This window comes from Talpa europaea, assembly GCF_964194135.1.
Source record: "Talpa europaea genome assembly, chromosome: 9".
In the NCBI taxonomy this organism is placed as follows: domain Eukaryota; kingdom Metazoa; phylum Chordata; class Mammalia; order Eulipotyphla; family Talpidae; genus Talpa; species Talpa europaea.
Genome location: NC_140076.1, coordinates 31,673,556 through 31,696,912, shown reverse-complemented (window position 1 = coordinate 31,696,912; position 23,357 = coordinate 31,673,556). Strand labels below are relative to the sequence as shown.

Here is a 23,357-nt window from a genome sequence, read left to right as displayed (position 1 = left end):
GAAATCTCCATCTGACTCTTCATCTGCTAGTAGCTTTCAGACTGACAGAAATATACCAAGTTTTATTATAAGAAGTTTTCCTTTGGTAGGCCATTCTCTGGAAGATTTTTTAATGTTGTAATTTGTCCTTATTATTATATATTCTTTGAAGGACATTTATTTATTTATTTTTAAAGATTTATTTATTTATACAAGACCTGGAGTACAGGCCAGAGGTGCGGGAGGGTAAGAGAATTCACCAGAGACAGAGCGGGGAGCAGAACAGGCAGACGGACCGAAGACACCGCTGAGGGGAGCAATGAGCGAGGCAGGAGAGGTCTGCGGCGCCATGTGGGTATCTCCCTGGCTGGCCAGGAATCGAACCAGCGCTGCAGAGGCTGTGGACAGCTTCACAGTGTGGCGCTCAACCGCTGCACCACCGGGGAGGCCCTGAAGGACATTTATATATATTATTTCATTTATAACTTCTCAAGAGCATTTATAGTATATGAAGTCACTCTTAGTTACATTAAGTGCATTATTAAATCATCTAATAGAATGTCAGTATAAGATAACATGCTCTTAATTTGACTACTGACAAACCATTTCATTCTCAAGATTTGGTAAGAACTTGAGTTATAAAGAACTCTATCATAAACCATGTCCTGTGAAAATTTCTTAACTTGATATTACTGCCACTAGGGGGTGCTTGATAATTGAGTCTTGTTTTGCATTTACAGTTTCTTTCTGGGAAAAAAAAAAAAACCTACCTAAGAGCAACAAAATTACCACATAAGCACGAATATAATTGCATTATACATAGAATTATTTTAAAGTGATTTTTTTTTTAGAAAATAGAATTTTAAGCTTTGAAAATTCAACAGTAAACTCTTTAATCATAATCTTTATTATAGTTGAAGAACATTTAAAACCTTTGCTAATAAATTGGATTTCAATAATTAATCGAAAGGAGAAGGAAGCAGTACTTTTAAGCCACAACTTCAGATTATATTATACATCTTAGAAAAATTAGAAAGGAAGAAAAGCTGTTAATTGTACATTGTATTATTATAAGAAAGAATCAGTCCATCAATGATTCATTGATTACCTACTACATAAAAACAAGCTCCATTCGCAAAGAGCTTATAACCTATTAAAGGTATTCGCTTTTTTCAGAAATTTTCCCTAGGTACCACTTACTCTTTCGTGTTCTGTCTTCCATTCCGGTTGATTCCTCCAGTAAGTTTCTCTTTTCTTCACTTGTTCTAAAGGTTGATGTTCCCAAGATTTCTTCTGTTCTCAACAGTTCCTCTTATTGTACCTTTTCCCCAGACATTTGCTTTCAAACCTTTCCCCAAATATGTATAGATGTATCATAAGCCCATATGTTCTAGTTGCCAGTGGAGCTTTTTACTGTGCATAATTTAGAAATTAAACTTTATCATAGGTTTGTGTGTGTAGGATAAAGCAGTATATACAGTATGTGAGATTCCAGGTATCCACTAGGGGTCTTGAAATGTATCCCTTGAGAATAAGGATGGGGAAACTATTGTATAGTCATATTGGGGGTTAGCTTTAACATAAAAATTCTAGGAAGGACATAGACCTCTATTGCAGGGATGTAGGGTGGAGTCCAGAGATTAAGTGTTAAAATGAAGTTTGCTAGCAGGCTTGGAGACAGCAGAAAACCAGACAAAAAAAGATTGGAACAAATGGAGAGTATTTCAGGTTCTGTATTTCAAAGCTGTTACAGAAATAGTTAATGACAAAGAACAAATTATAAATAATACTGGAATAGAACAAAGATGATAGTTGCAATAATAAGAATGTTAAGGAAATATGAAGTTAAAAGTATTCAATAAGTGACAGTGATCCAACAACTGTAACTTACGAAGAGTCTTTTGGCCAAGTGATTTATACACAGTATCTTATTAAAACCTCCAGTAATGATAAATTGATATTATTAGCCACATTTTACAGATAGGGAAACTGAATTAAGGGTAGTGGTAAGGTGATGATGGGAGAGAATGGTATTGGGAGTTAATTTAGGTGCTTTTTTGAAGAAGCCTAGTGATCCTGATTATTTTTGTCTGTCTAACAAAAACATAAACCTAGGCACAAATGTTATAATAAAGGAGATAAACATTATAAAAGGAGATAAACATTAAAGAAAAATAGCCTGCATACTTCCAAAAGAGAAGGGAGAATGAGAATATTTAGTCAGTACACCAGCAAACAAAAATGGGGGGGGGGAAGCACAGAAAAACAAGGAGAGTAAGAAACAGAAAATATGGTAGCCACCCCCCCATATATAAAAATCTCAAAAGGAATATATTAAACTTTCTGATTAAATATAGACCCTTCAAATAGGATTTAAAAACATTCAGTTCTATATTGTTTATCAGAAAAACATCTTTGAAAGAAAGACATAGAAATGAGGAAATATAAGAACAGAAAATTATATTCTAGCTATTCCTACCAAATATTAATTACAAGAATGCAATATAGCAATATCACATAAAGTTGAATTTATTGCAAATAGAGTGAGGGACATTTACTAAGAAGAAATGACAATTGTGAACTTATATGCAAAAATCAGCAAAGGTTGACAACTGAGAAATAGATCAAACACAATCATATACAAACATCTTTCAGAAACTAATGAATTTAAGCAATAAATCTTTGTAGGCTATAGAACATACTACAAATAACTTAATATAAGTTGTGAATGAAAATAAAATTATAACTGACAACTCTGTATATTTAGAAGTGAGCATAAATGAGAATGTTATATACTAAAACATTGAATACAGCAAAGATATGGCAAGCCAAGAAAAAGTAAGCATAAATAAAAATTTTAGGTATGGAAAAGGGGACTTTACAGATTCACACAGTTTGATTTTTTGTTTTGTTTTGTTTTTCAAAGATTTATTTATTTTTATACAAGAGCTGGGGTAGAGGCCAGAGGTGCTGGAGGGTGAGAGGATTCACCAGAGACAGAGCAGGGAGCTGAATAGGCAGACAGACTGAAGACACTGCTGAGGGTAGGAGAGGGTGCGACAGGAGAGGTCTGCCTTGCCATGTGGGAATCTCCCTGGCTGGCCAGGAATCAAACCCGTGCTGTGCTGTAGAGGCTGCAGACAGCTTCACAGCACTGTGCTTAAGCTGCTGCACCACCAGGGAGGCCCACAAGAGTTTTTTTTGATTAATAAAATTGTCATTAAATAATACTAATTTATCAATTAATAAATTAACTTAAAGTATAAATAAATAATAAAACATGCTGATTTTTATGCCAAGATATGAACTTTAGATGAAATGGAGAATTCTGTATTTCTGGTTTTTTCTTTTTTGAGGTATTGTTGGTTTTACAACACTGTGTAGGTATAGGTTCACATCTCTTCAGATATATGTTACTGCACCATGCCCACCATCAAAGCATATATAATCATTTTTTGATATCATATAATATCAAAAACAGAAAATGGTGGTCCTCCCCTGGTGGCTCAGTCGGTTGAGCACAGTGCTGTGAAGCTGTCCACACAGCCTCTGCAGCGCCGGTTCGATCCTGGCTGGCCCGCGAGGGTCCCACATGGTGCAGCAGACCTCTCCTGTCTTGCCCACTGGTCCCCTCAAGCAGTGTATTTCGTCAGTCTGCCTGTTCTGTTTCCCACTCTGTCTCTGGTGAATCCTTTCACCCTCCCACGCGTCTGGCCTGTACCCCAGTTCTTGTATAAATAAATAAAAAAATCTTAAAAAAAAAAGCAAAACATAAAATGGTAATTAATAAAGTTGTAAATCTCACAACCTTAGATAATAAAAATGCCCTCTCAGCCTTACCACTTATTGAATCTGTATTTTTCCTGTCCCTTTCCCACTACCTTTATTTTTTTTTATTTAATTATTTTTAAAAAAAAAAAAGATTTATTTATTTATTTATTTATACAAGCACTGGGTACAGTCAGAGGTGCGGGAGGGTGAGAGAATTCACCAGAGCCAGAGTGGAGAGCGGAACAGGCAGAGTGATGAAGTACACAGTTGAGGGGAGCAGCGGGCGGCAGGAGAGGTCTGCGCGCCATGTGGGACGCTCGCCGGCGGCCAGGGGAATGAACCGGCGCTGCAGAGACTGCGGGCAGCTTCGCAACCCAGGGCAGCTTCGCAACTCAACCACTGTGCCACCAGGGAGGCCCCCACTACCTTTAAATGGGAACTCTCACCAAGTTAAAATGGTTTCTCTAAGATGTAAATAAACCAATAGCCCTCTTTTGAAAATCCTAGTTTGACTTTCTCTCTCCCATGTTCAAACACCTAGTACTTAGAATCACACTTAGGATACAATTCACATTCCTTATTATGGTCTGCAAAGGGCAGACATAATCTTGTGCCTGATTTTCTTTCTAGCTTTTTCTTTTATTAGTCTCTCACTCACATTTGCCAGCCACACTGGCCTTCCTGTTCTTTTTTTTTTTTAAACATTCTAAGTGTTTTTCCACTTCAGAGCATTGGTGCTTGCTATTCCCCTGCCAGGAGTGATCTTCCAGTGGTTATCACCGTGGCTCATTCCTTTACTTTATTCAGGCCTCTCCTCAAATGTCATATCCTCAGAGAGGCTTTTCTTGATCCCCATGTCTAAAATAACCACTCCATCAAAGGAGTGGTTACCTTTATCACTAGAATGCATTTTACTTGTAATATTAGTAATATTCATATTCATATTTGCTTTCCGTCACCCTCATCACAATGTAAAGTTACAAGAAATCAGAGGGTTTTTTTTTGTTTTTTTTTTGGTTCACTGCTGTCTCCCCAGCAGCTGAAACAGTGCTTGAAACATAGTATATACATAAAAAAAAAATTTGTGGAGGGCCTCCCCAGTGGCGCAGCAGTTAAGCACTGGGTTGTGAGGCTGCCCGCAGCCTCTACAGCGCCAGTTCGATCCCCGGCTGCTCCCCGGCCACTGGAGGAGGATCCCACATGGCGCGCAGACCTCTCCTGCTGCCCACTGCTCCCCTCAGCAGTGTATTTTGTCAGTCTGCCTGCTCTGCTCCCTGCTCTGGCTCTGGTGAATTCTCTCAACCTCTTGTGCTTCTGGCTGTACCCAGTGCTTGTATAAATAAATATATCTTAAAAAAATTTTTTTTAAATAAAAAAAAATTAGTGGAATAAACACACATTTCTGAGGATATTCACTTCTTCAAAGAGACTAAAACTAAGGAATACTGTTCTGATGGTGGGATATCAAGCATTATGCAGAGCAAGATTAGATATTTGGGAAACAAAAGATCTTACAAGTGCTTCATAAGTATAATGAGCTGGACAGTCATTGGCTTGAGCTTAACTTTCTTTTTTAATTTCCATTGTCCCTTCTGGTTTTTCTTATCATAGTATAGTGTAATGAAAGGAATGCAGTCTTTAGAGTCTTACAGGCTGTTCAGTCCTCCACTAGTTTGTTACCTCGGACAAAACCTTTCCTCTATAAGTCTTTGTTTCCCTACTATTATTCCGTGTATAACTATGCTCTTTCCAACCAAATCCTGAGCTGTGAAGAGTAAAAACATTCTTACTGAGTATCTCATGAAAGTGTCATCTATGTAAGAAGCTCTTAATAAATGTTGTAAGGAAGATGAAAAGTTTCAAGACTAATTGAGGGATGCACTTTTTTGTTCCATGCATCTGTAGTCTCTCCATATTCTTTTCCTGTTGTCAAGTCCATCATAAAGTTTGTTTTTTTCAGATAAATGGAAAATCAGGTTATTCATGCCATCTGTCAGTTATTCACTCGCTTACCAGGTATAGATTGAGTACCATCTTACAATGTGCTAAGTCCTTGTTCTAGGTGCTAGTGGTACAGTAAGGAACAAAACCACAAGATGCCTGTTTTCATGGAGTTTGCAATATAATATATGTAGAGATTGTGGGATAGACAGCATACTATAAAGAAATAACATCGGATGATACTACGACCTTTTAAATAGAGTGACATGTTAGGGAATAATTGGGTGACTACTGTAGGTTGTAAGGTCAGAAAAATATGTATAAAGATATACTGTTTAGGCTGAAACATGAATAACTGAAGAGCCATTAAGTGAAGGGCAGTATGAAGAGTATCTTTGGTTGGGGAAATGGCTAGTGCCATAACCCACAGGCCATGTATGTACAAATGTGGTTGGAGAAGGTTTAACAATTTTTGGGCTTGCTTATTACTAATGATGACCACATTGAAGGGCTGAATGGACATTTTTGTAACAAAGGACAATCTTTTCAACTTGTTTTGGTTTCATTCTGAGAAGTGATGAGAAAGTCTAATTCAATTTTAATTTATATGGATTGTCTGCATTTTTTGTGTCAAGGTGACAGAAAATAAGATATCCCTTGTGTGTAGTTGTTCTTTTTACAAGTAATATTTGAGTCTTGCTATTGAATTTTGACCTTCTTATAGTAGATTAATGGTTCCAGTTAATATTTTAATGACTTTTGTGGGGGTGTAGTTGAGCTCTAGTCAGTCAATAGAGCACATAATCCTTTCGCCCCTGCCTTCTGTGAAACTCTGCCTAGTACAGGGTAACCTCATGAATAATTATAATTCTCTTGTTCTTTGGGAGGAGGAAGTCTAGAATGTGGGGGATACCACAAGTATTCTCATTAAAACTTTTCCTTTGTGATGAGAAGCAGTATAAGAAAAATGATATTCTTCCTTGAGCACAGGCAGAAACATTCTTCTCATGATCTTGAAGTCTCTTCCAACTCTGCATTATATATGCACTTCACTCCATCTGTTGTGCATATTACTTAATAAGGGAAAGACTTGTCATTCTTCCTCTGTATCTACATTTTGTAACCTTCTAGCTACTGTAATGATAGCTATCCACCTGTGGTCCTAGCTAATAAGTGATAAAATTTGAGTGGTGTATGTGTTAATAGTCATACAAGTATGGTATATTTTCCTCACTCCCCTCTTTTCCCACTGTACTGAGGCATTGTCCCAATTAAACAAACAAACAAACAAACAAACAAACAAACAAAATGGCCTCTCTTGTGGTGCAGGGGGTTAAGCATCAGCACTGTGAAGCTATCCACAGCCACTGCGCATGAGTTTGATCCCTTGCCAGGGAGCTAACCCACATGGCACTGCAGACCTCTTCTGTCTCGCCCACTGCTCCCCTCAGCAGTGTATTTCATCTGCCTGTTCCGTTCCCCACTCTAACTGTGGTGAGTCCTCTCACTCCTCTGCACCTTTGGCCTGTACCGCAATTCTTGTATGAATAGATGAATAAATCTTAAAAGAAAAGATAACCTTAGACGTATCCTGTAACTGTTGTGGGATTCAGTTATTAAAAGCACATTGAGGATGCTTTCAAATAGCTCTCACCCTACTTCTGTTTCCCCAGCACCTCATGATCTCTGCACAAATGTTAATCCTTGCAATATTTTTACTCTTTTCTATATCCTGCTATTGCTGTCTTTGGTGTTCTCCATTAACACAAGAGAAGTCATGTCCAAGAGAGCTTTTATTTAGAATGAGAGGGATGCTCCAGGATATTATCTTTGCAGGAGTGAATCAATTAATGTAGTTTCATTTCATGACTGGGGGAACTAAGGTACAGAAAGGGAAGATTTAAAAGTCTTTATGATCTTAGCTTCTTTACCCAGAATAGTCAGGATGTTAATTTGTTTCCTAGGGCTTTGGAGAGGGGCAGATTGATTAAATAAAATAATACAAGTGAGCATCAGATCTGGCACAGTACAGATGCATGGTAGTTTCTCTTTGGCAGGTCACAGAGTTAGTTAATAGATGAGCCAGGATTTGCCTCTCTTAACACCACCTATCAGAGTACCTTTGCACATCAAAGGTTAGCGTCAATATGATCCTCAACAAAAAGTCTGATTTCAGACTAGTTTATGTGTAAAGTAAACTAGGAACAGTGTCTGCTGGTCCATTGTAGATTATTATTTTTTTTTTAAGATTTTTTAATTTTTATTTATTTATGCAAGCACTGGGTACAGTCAGAAGCGTGGGAGGGTGAGAGAATTCACCAGAGCCAGAGCTGGGAGTAGAGCAGGCAGAAGGATGGAAGCACACTGCTGAGGGGAGCAGCGGGCGGCAGGAGAGGTCTGCATGCCATGTGGGACCCTTGTCCGGTGGCTGGGGAGCAGCCGGGGATTGAACTGGTGCTGCAGAGTCTGCGGGCATCTTCACAACCCAGCGCTCAACCGCCGCGCCACCAGGGAGGCCCCCGTTGTAGATTCTTAATAATTCCTTTATAGGTGGAATGAGTGATGCAGCTTCTTCAAAAACTTCCAGTGGGTGACTCTTTTGGCTAAATATTTTTATTTTGAAACGAAAAAAATAAGTTTTAACTTCCAAATAATTTGCTGAGATGTCATTTGAAATAGTTGTTAAAGAGTATTCCATTCCATGGTGATTTTATTGATCAATATTTGTGAGGTGCTTAGCAGTGTGTCAGGGAGACCCTAAATGAGTTTTCTGAAAACTTTATATTTACAAGTAAATGTCCTGAATTGGATCAATTAGTTTTTTCTTCCAAAAACCTTTATAAAATAACTGTCTTGTTGTTTTCACAAAATACATTTATTTATGAAAATAGTTTGTTACCAATGTTGTAATCAGAATAATAGTTGGTAACAAATCGATACATCATTTCTAAAGTAACTTGTCATTTCACAAGAACAACTGTAACAGTCAGTGAAGCACTTACATTATTGTGATTTCTGTCCAATTTAAATTTAATTCTAGTAAGCATTATTATTAGATTTTGTAAAAGTGAAATTAGGAAGTATTGGGTTGGTAAATGTTTCTTAATAAGGAGCTACTGAAAAGTGACTCATTTTAAGAAGCATTTTCCTAAAGTTATGTATTCATGGATGAAAGCAGAAGCTTGTCGCCAATTAAAGCATTGATGGAGAGCACAACACATCTAATTAGACTTTGAAAAAGAACTGCTAATATTTTCTATAGTTGATAAAATGGACAGTGAGATGCTTGCTCACTAATTCATGAAATAAAAATCCTTTAAGTATACTTTTTTTTTTGCTTTCTTCATATTTTGTTGAGATGGGTGGAATTATATTTTGACAGTTTTGCTATGAACTACTTGATGGATCACAATATATCACTATCACCACTAATTACCACATTTTGATTAATCTTAAATACTTTGGTTAGTTCATTTTGCTGAATCCAATATATCACTATATTGATAAACAGTAATTATAGACATAAGGCCACCTGAACTTTGAAATTATCTTGAAAAATGTTGAATTATGTGAAACCAAAATGTTTATTTATCTAAACATATTTAATTGCCAGCAAAGAAAGCAATTAAAAGTAGCTGCAGAGTAAGAGGCCAACCTTTGTTAAAGGTGGTTTTAAGATTGTTACAGAACTTGTGGTGATGATAACATGGTGTCTTGGAGGATGTTAACAACTGTAGCAGAGTGTTAATTAAGAATGATGTAATCTGCAGCTCAGAATTATTAGTATCATATGTTAGTTTAACTGGACAGGAGCAAAACCTAGTTTCAGTTATGATGAAGGCTCAACTTGTATTTATAGTGGAAAGATTAACATTTTATTTTTATGCTGTTCCTGAGACAATTTAAAAATCCTGAATGAAATACAGTCAAAGGTAAACATCAAGTCCCTAGCTCATTTACATATGTGCCAGATTTTCAAACTGATTGCTATTTGAACCTAATCTGTCATTGCTAGCTGCATTAGCTACAACAAACATTACATTTACATATTGATTTCTTATTTTGTTTTAGTGTAAATAATCCATAATTATAGTAAATTTGGTCTTTTGTTGACAAAAGCTCATATGACTCTGTAAGTTTAGAATGGAAATTTAAATTGCCATGTGTCATGCTTTTTAATTTAAGATCTCATTGTATCTGAAAGGATAAAAAGATCATTGTAGATCATAAAGTATTCCCAAAGAGACAAAAGAGAAAATTTTGTAGGATCATTGGAAAAATATAAATTGTGATGTATCAAGGAAAAATTCAGTAGCACTTTCTAAGGCTATCTTTAATTTTTATAAATGAAAGTTACAGTACTTTTTAAAGAAATTACTGGTTTTACTTCAACATCATGTCATTTTAAAAATAAAATCTAATGGAAATGAATCTCCTCAGCCTATTTTACATGGTATTATTGTTTAAAATATCCTGTGCAAGAAAAAAATAACATATACACTCAACAGGAATGAAACAGGAGATTTTCAATCCTTAAATTGGTTTAAGGTTTCATACTTTATGATCTACAATACTTTATGATCTACTTTACTCATCTTAGCTATATTACAATATTGATTTGAGAAGTTTAATTTCACTGCCAAACCCCTATTTGTCAGTGGACACAAAGTGTTTTTAAGTAGCTTTGCAACAAATCCATTTGCATTAATTAAAACTGTGCTGTATTTTACATTTTAAAAATATGGAGTCCATTTAATTGCAAAAATTGTAGCTGTCAGATTATTCAAGCATTTTTTTATGATTTACTATTTTGAAAATATAATTTACATATAATAAGTGCACAGTTCTCAAGTGTTCCCCTCACTTATATGAGTTTTGACAAAAGCATGTTGTTTTCTACCGTAGATTTTAATGAGTGGGTTTTCAATTTGGACGGGTATGTGAAAGTGTCTTAACAGCTGTTTAGAAGTCTGTGCTGAACTGATGTCAGCTGTTTACTTGAACGCTGAGGAGTGCTGGGAATACAGAAGCCCTAAAAACCCTATGCCAGTCAGCTCACTGCTATAACAAAATAACATCAGCTGGGTGGGCTTAAAGAACAGACAGTTATTTTCATAGTTCTGGAGACTAGGAAGTCCACCATCAAGGTGCTGGCAGATTTAGTTCCTGGTGAAAGCTGTCTTCTTGACTTGTAGCTGTCTGCCTTCTCATTGTGTCTTCACATGTCAGAGAGAGAGGGAGAGCTCTGGTATCTCTGCTTCATCTTATGACACTAATCCCATAATGGAGGCCCTACCTTCATGACAAGTAAACCCAAATCATCCTCCAAAGGCTCTACGTCCAAATATCACATTGGGGGTTAGAATTTTAGTATTTGAATTTGAGGGGGTACACAAACATTTAGTCTGTAACAGCCCTGAAGCCAAGTCTGAATTTGTGTTTTTCCTAGTCTTGTTTAAACTTGATGTATTTATACTTTGTAACAGTGAGTACTTCCCGTAGAACTCTTAATGTTTTCATAGGAAGGCTTGGTTTAGCCTGGGCAAATCTGTCCACTGAAGACTTTAAGAGGGTATTCTTGATTCAAGTAATTGCTGGAGAGGAAATCCTTAAATTACTGTTATTATTCTTGATGCAAGACACCCTGCCTACTACTGTACTGCCCTATGAAATGGACTGCTATTTGGTAGAAGGGAGCTTTTTCTTTTCTTAATCAGGATTTAAGGACAGGAATTAATACTATGACTAAATGACGACCAAATATTTATTTTACTATAATGCAGCCTTAAGTTAGCTTTGAAAAATCAGTATATCATATGTATTAAAGTAGCCATTTGCTCTCTGCTTAGGTAGATTACTGAAGTGCCCTCCTAATGTGAAATAAGCTCTATTAAGACAGTAAAGGCTGCTATATTTATTTTTCTTAATGTTCTTGCTTTTATCAGTGTTTGGTATATGGAGGGTAATGTATGACTTTGTATGTTCACCTGTATAAAAATGTCTGTACTAGCAGCTTTAAATTTATTTTTAGGGCCTATGTGTTAAAATTTGCTGTACATTATTTCCCCTTATTAAAAAAAAAAAACTGAAGGGGGAATTAAAATGTACTAAATTAAGTCAGTGAATCAGAAGGAAATTGGCATTCATTAGAAGGTAGGTATTTTGTATATGGCTTCTCTATCTCTGATAAGTGTTATAGTTAAATTGGAATGGGATTTCCCTAAATAGAGATAGACATTATGTTAATGAAAGAACATTGGAAGCCTAGACTTGTAGACGAAAAGAAAAGCAGAAAAGGAAATGTCCTACTGAAACTATTTCTAGAATTGTGTTTGTCTGTCTATCAATCAATCAATCATCTATCAGTCTGTCATTCCCTCTCTTGTGTCCCTTCCCCAGTTTTACAATTAAAAAAGTGGTCGGGAGAATTGTGAAATGATATATGTGAAAATGTCAGATACTTTTTGTACTAACTGATTTAAAATGTTAGTATTGGTTGTATTGTATTGTATTTTTTGCAACTAGCCATCAGCTCAAAGGCTGGCGATATGTATATAATTCTTATTACACCCTAAACATTAATTTCAGTGTCTCTTTGAGGCTAAAGGAATGGTAAGTTTTAATGGCCCTTGTCTGTTTGTAGAAACAAAACCACCTCCTTGTTGGTCAATGCAAATATTCAAGCTGAAAGGAAAATCATATTGGAGAATAAAAAAATTTAAAAACACTACAAGGAAAAAGTAGATGTTCTAGTAAAACCATTTCTTGCATTGAGTTAAAACTCAACTTTTTAAAGAACCTACATTTGGATACACCTTTCTTACTCTAACTGAGGAAAAACATGCCATTAAAAAAAAACTTTCATATTATTTTTCACCTAAAGGCTTTGGTTGGCAATCATTCTCAGAGCTACTCTAAAGGACGAAAGTTGAAGAAGGATCTTTGCATTTGGAAAGTAAAAGGCTGCTTGAAGGTGGATTAAACTTGGCTAACTATCCTAACTAGCCATTAAAAGATTCTGTTAGAAAATGCAGCAACTAAGGACTCCTTATTTAAAGCAATAATTAGCTTCAGTTTGCCTACTAATAGTTTAACAATAAAGTCTTTGCTCTGACCCTCTCTACAACTCTTCCCCTCTCCCACAAAACAAAACAAAACAAAACAAAACAAAACAAAACAAAACAAAACAAAACAAAACAAAACAAAGCAGAACACTTCTCATAAAACAAAGAAACAAAACTTACTCACTTTACATTGTTAGATTCTATGGAAACTCTGGATCTTATTCAGGTATTCTTCCTGTGTTTCCATAGTACCTTTAGGAAAAGTGGTGTTAGAGTATTTAGCAAACAGTGCCATATAGGAATTTTAAGTTTGTTTGCCCATCCTTCAGTAAGCGCAATAAAGACAGAGACATGATCTTAACTGGGTTGTGTTCCTTAGTATCGGGGTCACTGCTACTTATTTTGTATGTGACATTCAGCAGTAATTTAAGATATATTTCCTCATGTATAAAAAGAAAATGACAGTAATAATTTCATAAAGTTGACACATAGCTCTTAATGCCTAATACATAGTAGCACTCATTAAAGGTTAGCTATTATTACTAGTGGCTAAGTGAATGAATCAGGCAAGATTTCTCTGAAGAGGCAAGTGACACTCTCAGGTTACTGGTTCAAACAGACCATTCTCACAAAGAACATGAATATGGTATATCAACTCTAAATAAGACAAACACTGAGTCTGGATAACATTTGGCATAATATACAGTTATGTTCAATACATCAAAAAAGCTTTTCCCCTCTGTGTGCTCTTGTAGAGGAATGGAACTAAAGTTTGAAAAATAACTTTCACAAAAGCACCATAGATTCCTTTTGTTACTGTTTCATCATCACTGTAAGATTTTAAAGTGTGGGTGTCCCTCAAAATTGTTCTGCTTTCGGGCCCACCCCTGGTGGCACAGGGGTTAAAGACATAGCGCTATCAAGCTACTGGCAGGCACTGCAGCACGAGTTTGATCCGCAGCCAGGGAGCTGATCCACATGGCACAGTAGACCTCTCCTATCTTGCCCGCTACTCCCCTCAGTAGTGTATTTCAGTAGATCTGCCTGTTCTGCACCCCACTCTGTCTCTGATGAACACTTTCATCCCCACACCTCTGGCCCACACCCTAGTTCTTGTATGCATAAATAGATAAATTTTAAAAAATTGTTCTACTTTCAATAAGTTGTAACAAGTCCCCTTAAAACTTACATACAGTAAAAATTCCTGCTTTCATTTCTTTAAAATTCATAGTTCCATGAAATAAGGATTATTGGGCCTCCCTGGTGGTGCCAGAGGTTAAGTCTCATCACTTTGAAGCTGTCAGCAGCCACTACAATACAGGTTCAATCCCCGGCCAGGGAGCTAACCCATGTTGCGCAGCAGACCTCTTCTGTCTTGACGCTGCTCCCCTTAGCAGTATGTCTCAGTAGATCCACCTGTTCTGCTCCCTACTCTGTCTCTGGTGAATCCTCTCACCCCATGCACCTGTGGCCTGCACCACAGCTCTTGTATGCATAAATAAATACAATAAATCTTAAAAAAAATAGAAATAAGGACAATTATCCTTTTTCTAAAAAGGAAACTGAGAATTTACAGAGTAATTAAGTGCCTAAAATAGAATCTTGTTTGTGGTAAACACTCAAATACTGTTGAAAGAACGTATAATTGGCTTTTCAAGGTGAAACAAGTAACTGAATAAGGGAACAGAATCTCAAATCTGACTCTGTGACTCCCAAACAGTTTAAGCTGTAAATATTTTTTCTTGCCAACTGACCCTCCTCCAGGGCTACCAAGGAATTGTAGAACTAGACTAAATCAGTCTTCTTTTAAAGTAGTCTGGCTGTCAATACTGGTCCTGACAAATCTTTCTGCAAAGTTATTGCACAGGTCTGCCAGTCAAGATCAAGAAACATATCTAAGGAATTGCATAAAGGCAAGCACTGAAAGTATTAAACACATGTGTGGGCTCATATGTAAAGAATAAAGGAGGATCTATATAATAATCAAGACTTTTGGAATTCAGATCTCCTTAGCCTAGTGAAGGCCCCCATAATGTAGGTCCTTAATGTTTTTCAAGTTTCCTATTCCACTAACCCTTCTTCACATCCTCTTACACTTTTTCCTCATTGCTTTCTATACCTTCCCTTAATAATCTCTGATTTCTGCTCAAACTAGTCAATGTCTGGAATCATTCCCATGTCTACTTGTCAAATTACCCCTCTTCAAAAAAACTTCAAAATACTTTTCTCCCTTCACCACTACCCTCACATCTGTTTCATCCTCTTTTTTTTTTTTTAAAGATTTATTTATTTATGCATACAAGAACTGGGGTACAGGTCAGAGGTGTGGGGGGTGAGAGAATTCACCAGAGAGAGTGGGGAGCAGAACAGGCAGATTGACTGAAATACACTGCTGAGGGGAGCAGTGGGCGAGGCAGGAGAGGTCTGCTGCACCATGTGGGTTGCTCCCTGGCTGGCTGGGGATTGAACTCGTGCTGTAGTGGCTGGTGAAACTTGATAGAGCTGTGTTTAACCCCTGCGCCACCAGGGAGACCCCTGTTTCATCCTCTCTAAATAGTCTGTCTAGAGGTTGGTGATTTTATCTTTTACGCCTGTATTATTACAAAGAATAGAAATCCTAAGAGACAGAGATCTTATCATCATTGTTCTCCCAAAGCAGGTTAGCTATTTAGGAGATCGGCTACTGACATGTAAAGAACAATAGAATCAAATAAAGTTTAGAAATTGAATTCTATCATTTTTATAACTGTGTAACCTTGGATAATTAACCTCCTAAACCACAATTTTATGAATAAAATGACATTCCACCAGCTCAAATGTGAAATTTATTCTTTTTATTGTTATTTATGAGATGAAAGCTGAATCTTATTATGATCATCATTTCATAATATATATAAATCAAACCATCATGCTCTACTCCTTAAACATATACAGTGAGATGTCAATTATTTCTCTATGCATTTGGAAAAAATGAGAATTAGTGTTTCTTTATATGCAGTTAAAATATGTACAGCAATTCCTTAAATGTTTAAAGGACTGCATTGAATCACCTTTAGTATGCTAGTTGCCAAGGGAAATACTGGTAAGTAATAAGATATTTACTCTCAAAGTGCTTCTAACCTTGAATTCAGGACTTCACATGAAACAGCAAACTATACAAAACACACTATAAATAAGTATTAAATGAAGTAGTTGATTTAGGAATTTGAGGAGTTCTGTAATAAATACAAAATGGTAGTCTGAAAACTGTAGTATTTGGGAATAGGGGAAGGGAAGGAGGGTGAATACAACATGAACAGAAATTGAAATGCTTTTGATGTAAGGGGATGTCAGCCAAGGGGCTCTAGGGCAAAAACCAAATTTTGTAGAATGGTTATGAAATAAGTCTCTTTATAGCTATTTATAAAGGCCTTGAAATTCCAAGTAGACTTTCTATTACTTGCCATTTCCAATCCCAAATTCACTTTACATATAAACTGAACATTAAGCCAGCCTACTTCTTGAGATCTTCCCTATACTCCTTTCACATACCTTTCATTGTGGTCACATTGAGCTTTTAACAAATTCCTTAACATGCTCATTTTTCTAGCCTTGCAGCACTTAATGTTTCAGCAGCATTTGGCATAATTGCTCATGCCTGACTAATAAATGCAGTGACTTGATTCCATTGTACTAGACCTTCTTGTATTTTTCTTTTACCTCACTGACCATTTATGAATCCCTTTACACTGACTTCTCTTCTACTTGATTTTGAAATGCCCTGGCATCCATCTTGCACTTCTTTTCTCTAAGTAATCTGTTTCTATAGGTAATTTTTTTTTTTTGCCACAAAATTTAAATACTATCTCTATGTAGTCAATTCTGAACTTTCTTACTTGATCTTTATATACAAGTGTAGATGATATCACTCTTTGAATGTCTAATAGGTATCTTTTTTTTGTTGTTGTTCCACAGCTGTTTATTGACTGTGTAGTTGTTTATGAATGGTGTAGGTAACTGAACATATCACTTAAGAAATGGTAAAAGAAAAAATTAAAAAAAAAAAAAAGAAATGGTAAAAGGGGTCTCCCCTGGTGGCACAGGCATTGAGCACAGTGCTGTGAAGCTATCCGCAGCCTCTGTAGCTCTGGTTCAATCCCGGCCGGCCAGCGAGGGTCCCACATGGTGCTGCAGACCCCTCCTGTCGCGCCCGCTGCTCAGCAATGTATTTTGTCAGTCTGCCTGTTCTGTTCCCCGCTCTGTCTCTGGTGAATCCTCTCACCCCGCCACACATCTGGCCTGTACCCCGGTTCTTGTATAAATAAATAAATAAATCTTTAAAAAAAAGAAATGGTAAAAGGAATTGAATGTATTATACTTAGATAGTGATAGACATCATAATTGTCTTCATATATTTAAATATATACAATATGGACTCATGCAATTCTTTCTATTTTTTTTATAACTTGGAATCAATAGAATGTGTTTTCAGTCCTCTTCTATATTACATATAAATATTTGAAGACAACTATATTTTAAACTTAATATACCCAAAATTTCACTTATTTCCCCCACCCACCCAACTGTTCCTGCCTGTTTCATTGTTAAATGCAATTTCATCCTTCCAGTTGCTTAGACCAGAAACCTTGAGGTTATGTTTTTCTCTGACACTCTGTCAGTAAGATGTCTGACTTTCGTCTCTAAAATAGACCCGAACCTGACAACTTTTCACCATCTCTCCCTTTACCTCTATAGTCTAAGCCACTATTACTTCTTCTTCTTCTTTTTTTTTTTAAAGATTTATTTATTTATTTATACAAGCACTGGGTACAGTCAGAAGAGCGGGAGGGTGAGAGAATTCACCAGAGCCAGAGCGGGAAACAGAACAGGCAGACTGATGAAATACACTGCTGAGGGGAGCAGCAGGCACAGCAGGATAGGTCTGTCGCACCATGTGGGACCCTCCCCGGCAGTTGGGGATCGAACCGGTGCTGCAGAGGCTGCGGGCAGCTGTGCAGCTCAGAGCTCAACCGCTGCGCCACCAGGGGAGGCCCCACTATTACTTCTTGCTGGGACTAGTCTCCTGTCTGTTATCCCTGTCTTTGCTGTCCTTACTGTAACCAGAGCAGCCAAAATAATATTGTATAAATGTAAAGGTATGTCAGATCTTAACCATTTCCCTGTATTAAACCTTCCAATGGCTTTCCTTTGCAATTACTATAAATACCAAGTTCTTTACTATGGTCTACAAGGACTTCATGATCAGATTCTTGCTGTCTCTTTCTTATCATGCCAACATCAACTTAAATGTCACTTCCTCAGAGATGTCTTTCCCAACTATTCTGTTGAAAATAATTCCCTCAGTCCACCCCTTTGTTACCTTGTATATTGTAATCCTGTTCTATTTTCTTCATGGCACTTAGCATTTTCTAAAATCAATTATCCATTTATTTGATTATTGTCTATCTTTTTTAGTAAAATATAAGTTTCATGAAAGCAGAGCCCATTGTGTGTGTGTGTGTGTTTGTGTGAGTGTGTGTTCACCACTGTATCTCTAGCATCTAAAACAGTGTCATAAACATAGGTAGATGCTCAATAAATATGTAACTGAGTGATAAACATGCTGTATTGTTCCTCATTATTTTCTTGTTTAAAAAGCACCATCCATCACTCTTCCCCAAACAAAACAAAAATTTCACCCCTTTCAAGTTCAACTTACATTTTTCTTTTCTGAAGCTTTCTTCTAATCCTTACTCCCTTCACTGAGGCAGAATTAAGTACTTTCTCAGGTTTCATTATACTTCTTTTTTTCAATTTCCTAATTGTACCTATTATACTATAGTATTTATGTATCTGTCTACCCTTCTTAGAATGTCAAGCATTTATGGACAAGAACTGCATATTTGGGTGGGTGTACTTGCACCTAGGATAAAGCAAGGCATTGAGTTAATATTGATAAATAAATGAATCAAAATGAAAATCTTAATTACAATGATAGTTCTTTAGCAGGCAGCATTGCTATGTGAGAAACAAAGATGAATAAAGATTCTTGCCTTCTGGAAAATCACAATTCATTAACTATTCAATAAATATTTGTGTCAGACATTTTGTTTATCTGCTAAGGATACAATGACAAAAGGTCCCTCAAGAAACTCTTTTTTTTAGTAAGGTATAATTTCCTTTGATTTTGAGCAATAATATATATACTGATGTTTCTTAGGTATTTTTAGTTTATAGTTAACTTATAGCTCTATGGGGACACAATAGAACAGAGAAATATACTGCCTAATCTTAATCTTATATTGCATTTATGTTTGTCACATAGTTAAGATTGGCAAAAGAGGAGTGATGAGACCAGAACTGTATAGCATACCCAAAATATTTTCATGATTACATAAACATGGCATAATTACATTTGAAACTGGCAGTAAAAATTATTCAGACCTAATGGTGATAGATTTTTATTTTCAATACTGATGGCATTTCTTAATATTGTCATTAACGGAACTGTGATGTATATTTTTTAATTTATGTGACTGATTTCATTTACTCATGATTTTGACACATTTCTTGCATTTTTGAACTTTGGCATAGAGTTTAAGAAATGTTGCTTTAATTCTCCAATTTCTAAGTTCTGAGTCCTAAGTGAAAACAGTTATTTTGAAGGAATTTTGGTATAGCAATTAAACTTCTATAGATTTCAGAGTAGTCTGTTTGACTGAACCCATATTTATATAATATTCATGTGTATAAACAATAGTTTCATATTTCTTTTTTTCTAAAACAGTTATTTCACTTGGAACTGAACCAAAGCCTTTGCATGTACATTTTAGTGGCATATTTGGAATTTGGTATAATTGACAAATTTGCTTTTCTTGGAGGAAGTATGTATGTAAATAATAACATGACTTGTAGAAAATTCTTAGGTATGCAAAGTATTTAAAATTGAAGTTTAAAAACACCTTGGTAGAGAAGGAGTTAACAGGTTAGCTCCCCTTGGTTGTTCTCAGCATGTTCTCTTGCCTTTAGGAGCTGAAAAGATGATAACATTGGGCCCGGACATGCCTGTGTAGAGGTTATGGTACTCCTGGGGCTTTTGCAGCTAGCTGTAAAGCAAGCTAGAACTTGTTCATCTCAGAGTTCCTTGTTTTTCTTTCAACCCTTTCAGTGCCCTGCAGGAGTCATTAAATCAAAACTTCATGCTGATCATCACCCACCGAGAAGTCCAGCGGGAGTACAACCTGAACTTCTCAGGAAGCAGTACCATTCAAGAGGTGAGTTATGTCTCACAGCTAAGGAATAAAGGTAACTCATTATAGCTAATGTTGACCCTGTTAAAGAGGGCTTATCTGTTCTGGTTGGAAACTCTCTTTATGTTTCATTATTGGGTTCTTATTTTAATTAACTGGAGCATCAATGATTACTGTAGATATAATAAATGACTTGACCTAGAAAAATAGATGTTGTAAATGAGAGCTCTTGACAATTCTTTAAAATAGTCAAGTTAAAAAATAATTCACTATTATATGATTTATTTCATGGTTTTATAGTAATTACAATATTAATTTAGAAATTATTGACAGCATTCATTTTCAACATGTTTATATTTTATTTGTAAAGTTGCTCTCAAATTTATTATTTATAATGTATACCCTGCCTGTTTCCAAAAGGAATTTGAGGAGGCTTTTCTTAAGCAGTTCAGTCCCTGTCTTATGCAGTATTTGTGAGATGCTGTTGGAGACTGTCAGTCATTTATCTCAGAATATCTGAGAAGCGTGTATTTATAGTGTCAATATTTTCTTCAGCATGGCCAACTAGGGTCACTGTTTCAAAAGAGAACCTCCTCAAAGAGAGAAGGTACCTTCTTGCCTGTGGCCCCACCCCCCGCCCCAAAAGCTAGTAATTTGTGTCCATAGGGGAAATATGTATAAAGCTATGATAGGACTTTTGTTTAGAAACACTGAAATGACAGCTGTGTCACATTACCCCTTGTAAGTTGTGAAGACAACAATTATATGTCTCCTAACATTTTAAAAAAGGATCAATCACATTTAATCTCGATTGTTTCATAATTTTTTCTTATACTACATTGCTTAAAAGAATCACTCTTATCATATTGGAAGAACAACAGTTTTTTTCCCTGATCATTTTTTCAGAATTATATAAATTGTGTCAGTAGTGGCTGGACTATTCATGGTCCTTTTTCATATTTTGTCAATGAATTTCAGCTTCTTAGTTTGGCATAAATAAGTTATTTGCTTGAAGTGGATTTATCACTTGTTTGACTAGTTTGTTGAAGAATCACTAATATCTTTAACACTTTTTTGGACCCTTAATCATTGGTTTGAATTTTTTGTTTTTTCCCCAGAATTTTAAATATATTAATTGCCATTTTGTATTTAACCTCTCTTAAAACTTTTAATTCCTCAAAACATCATTATTGCTCTTACACTAGAAATAATGTTTACTATGACTTTATCATAGTTATTTTGGGAACTTCATGAAAGTAAAACTTAAGTTATACTCTGAATATAATTAAATAAGGAAATTTATTTTCAAAATAAATAATAAATATAATAGATCAATTTCATTCTATTGTTAAACTAATTTTTTAAATTGAAAGCTTGTATAATGTATGATGGACTAGATTGCTTAATTTTTCTTTCTGATTGAAATTTGTATAGCTAAAATTTTATCCTTTTTTACATTTTCAGTTTCTGTAGTTTGAGTGTACTTCAACTTTATCCCACAAGAGGGCAGAAAGGACTATTAAACTGATAGTCTAAAAATGCCATTCAGTGTTTTCAAATTAGCTTCTCTTATATTAACAAAAAGGAGCATAATGGCCAAGTTATTGTTTGATTTACAGATAATTGGCATATTGCATGGAGGAGACTTAATTTCACCCTTTTAAATTAAACAGGGAGATTTAAAAAGACATAAAATATTCATTAATGTTCGGTGATTATAAAGTAGTGGCATATATTTATTTTGCCTTTATTACTGTTTCGATGGGAAAATACTGCAAATATTTCCGAAATCGAGTTGGCCATACTGACAAGTTGAAATGTTTAAGCAGTGTTAATGCAATCTGCTCACACCTGATATCCTATGCAGAATGATTCAAAATGACTACATCAATTATTAAAAGAAATATTTAAAATTCTGTAAATGTGCCACTGTGCGCCACAGTTGGCTGAAACTGTTCTCCATGGCCTACTATTTAGATTATTAAGTATATTTTAAGCTTCAAGGACTTGAAAACAGTAAATCTTTTTCATACCATTTCAAAATGAAAATGTCCCAGAAATATTTTTGCAAGGACTGATATTCTTATGTATTTCTGGCAAGAATTCGTTGTCTTCTTTTTCTTTTTTTCTTTAAGTTGATTTAAAATAATATTTTGAATGTTAGTTGTCAAGAAAATATTAATGTGATTGTTTCTAATACCAGTTTCTTTTCTATAAGTAGAGATGTACACATAGGCTTTTTTATCTGTAAAATTTAAAAAAAAAGACATGGATTATACTCTGTAGGCCTAGGATCACACTCTGTAGGCCTAGTCCTAATAAGACTTTTCTCCTTCAACTTGTGGCCTACTGCGTAGGCCTGGTAGGGGGAGGGTGAGTTCAAGAGGACAGGATGCTCATATGTTTCAACCATGCATCCCACGGTGACAAGTATGTGCATTTTTTTTTTTTTTTTGCTTAATGATTGAAAATCAGTTTGTATCATAAGAAGAATATAATCTTGAAATGATTTTGCAGTTTCACTTTATAAAGGCTGGAAGTTTACTATTAATGTGGAAGCTTAATGATACAGTATATTCTAAATTGTGAATTAATTTCTGTCACTAGTTTTAGAAATCTCTCTGTGGTGTTGTTGAATAGGTACAGAATGAATTCTGACAAATAAATGAGGGAGAGGAAGAAATTTTAAAGGACTAGTTTTTCTCAGTACAGTAGTATATTATTTTTGTTGTAAGTTATAAATAATCACTTTTTTTGGTATTTTTATTTTGGAAAGACTTTCATTTTTAAAAGAAAGCCTTTGTAATATTTTTCCCTTAGAGAGAAATTTCTATTAAATGAAATAGAGTTGAAAAGGCACTATGAATTCAACTTTTTAACTAGACAGAATACATTTTTAAAAATAATGAATTAGTTGCAGTTTGAATTTCAGATGAACTCTTTAGTGACCATATGTTCATGCAAAGTTAGTGATGATAAACCAATAGTTATACAATGTTTGTTAATTCTGTTTCTGTGGTGTCTTGCCTCACAATGCATGGCTTATATCCTTTGGGTGCTCTAGATTTTAATTTAAGCTAGTTAGATATTGAGGTTTGTTGAGGTTTTTTTTTTTTTTTTTTTTTTTAAGCTCTTTACAAATCCTTCCACTTACATTATCCTTCTACTTGAGGAAAAGGCAATGGTAGTATAAAAAGGTCAGAATGGAGAGTTGTAAGTAGTCATAAGTATCATAAGTATAAAAATCCTTTTTTTTCCATAGTGAAAAAGTAGTTAGTAAAAATTAATCTAACAATAACTTTGTAACTATTTCACCACCTTTTTGGGTCCTACATTAACTGCTTTGTTACACTTTAAAATAGTGAATTTCCTT

The 23,357-nt window shown here is 35.4% G+C and overlaps 1 protein-coding gene across 2 annotated transcripts in view; it reads left to right on the top strand.

Annotated features, from left to right (window-relative positions):
* FAF1 (Fas associated factor 1) overlaps window positions 1-23,357 on the top strand; it is a gene marked incomplete at both ends in the record, with an annotated part of 326,509 nt that overhangs the window by 96,515 nt on the left and 206,637 nt on the right. For both annotated transcript variants that reach the window (XM_084242620.1, XM_084242619.1), the window contains one exon: window positions 19,903-20,008. In XM_084242620.1, coding sequence (XP_084098746.1) covers window positions 19,903-20,008 — 106 coding nt within the window. The remainder of the gene's footprint in view (window positions 1-19,902; window positions 20,009-23,357) is intronic.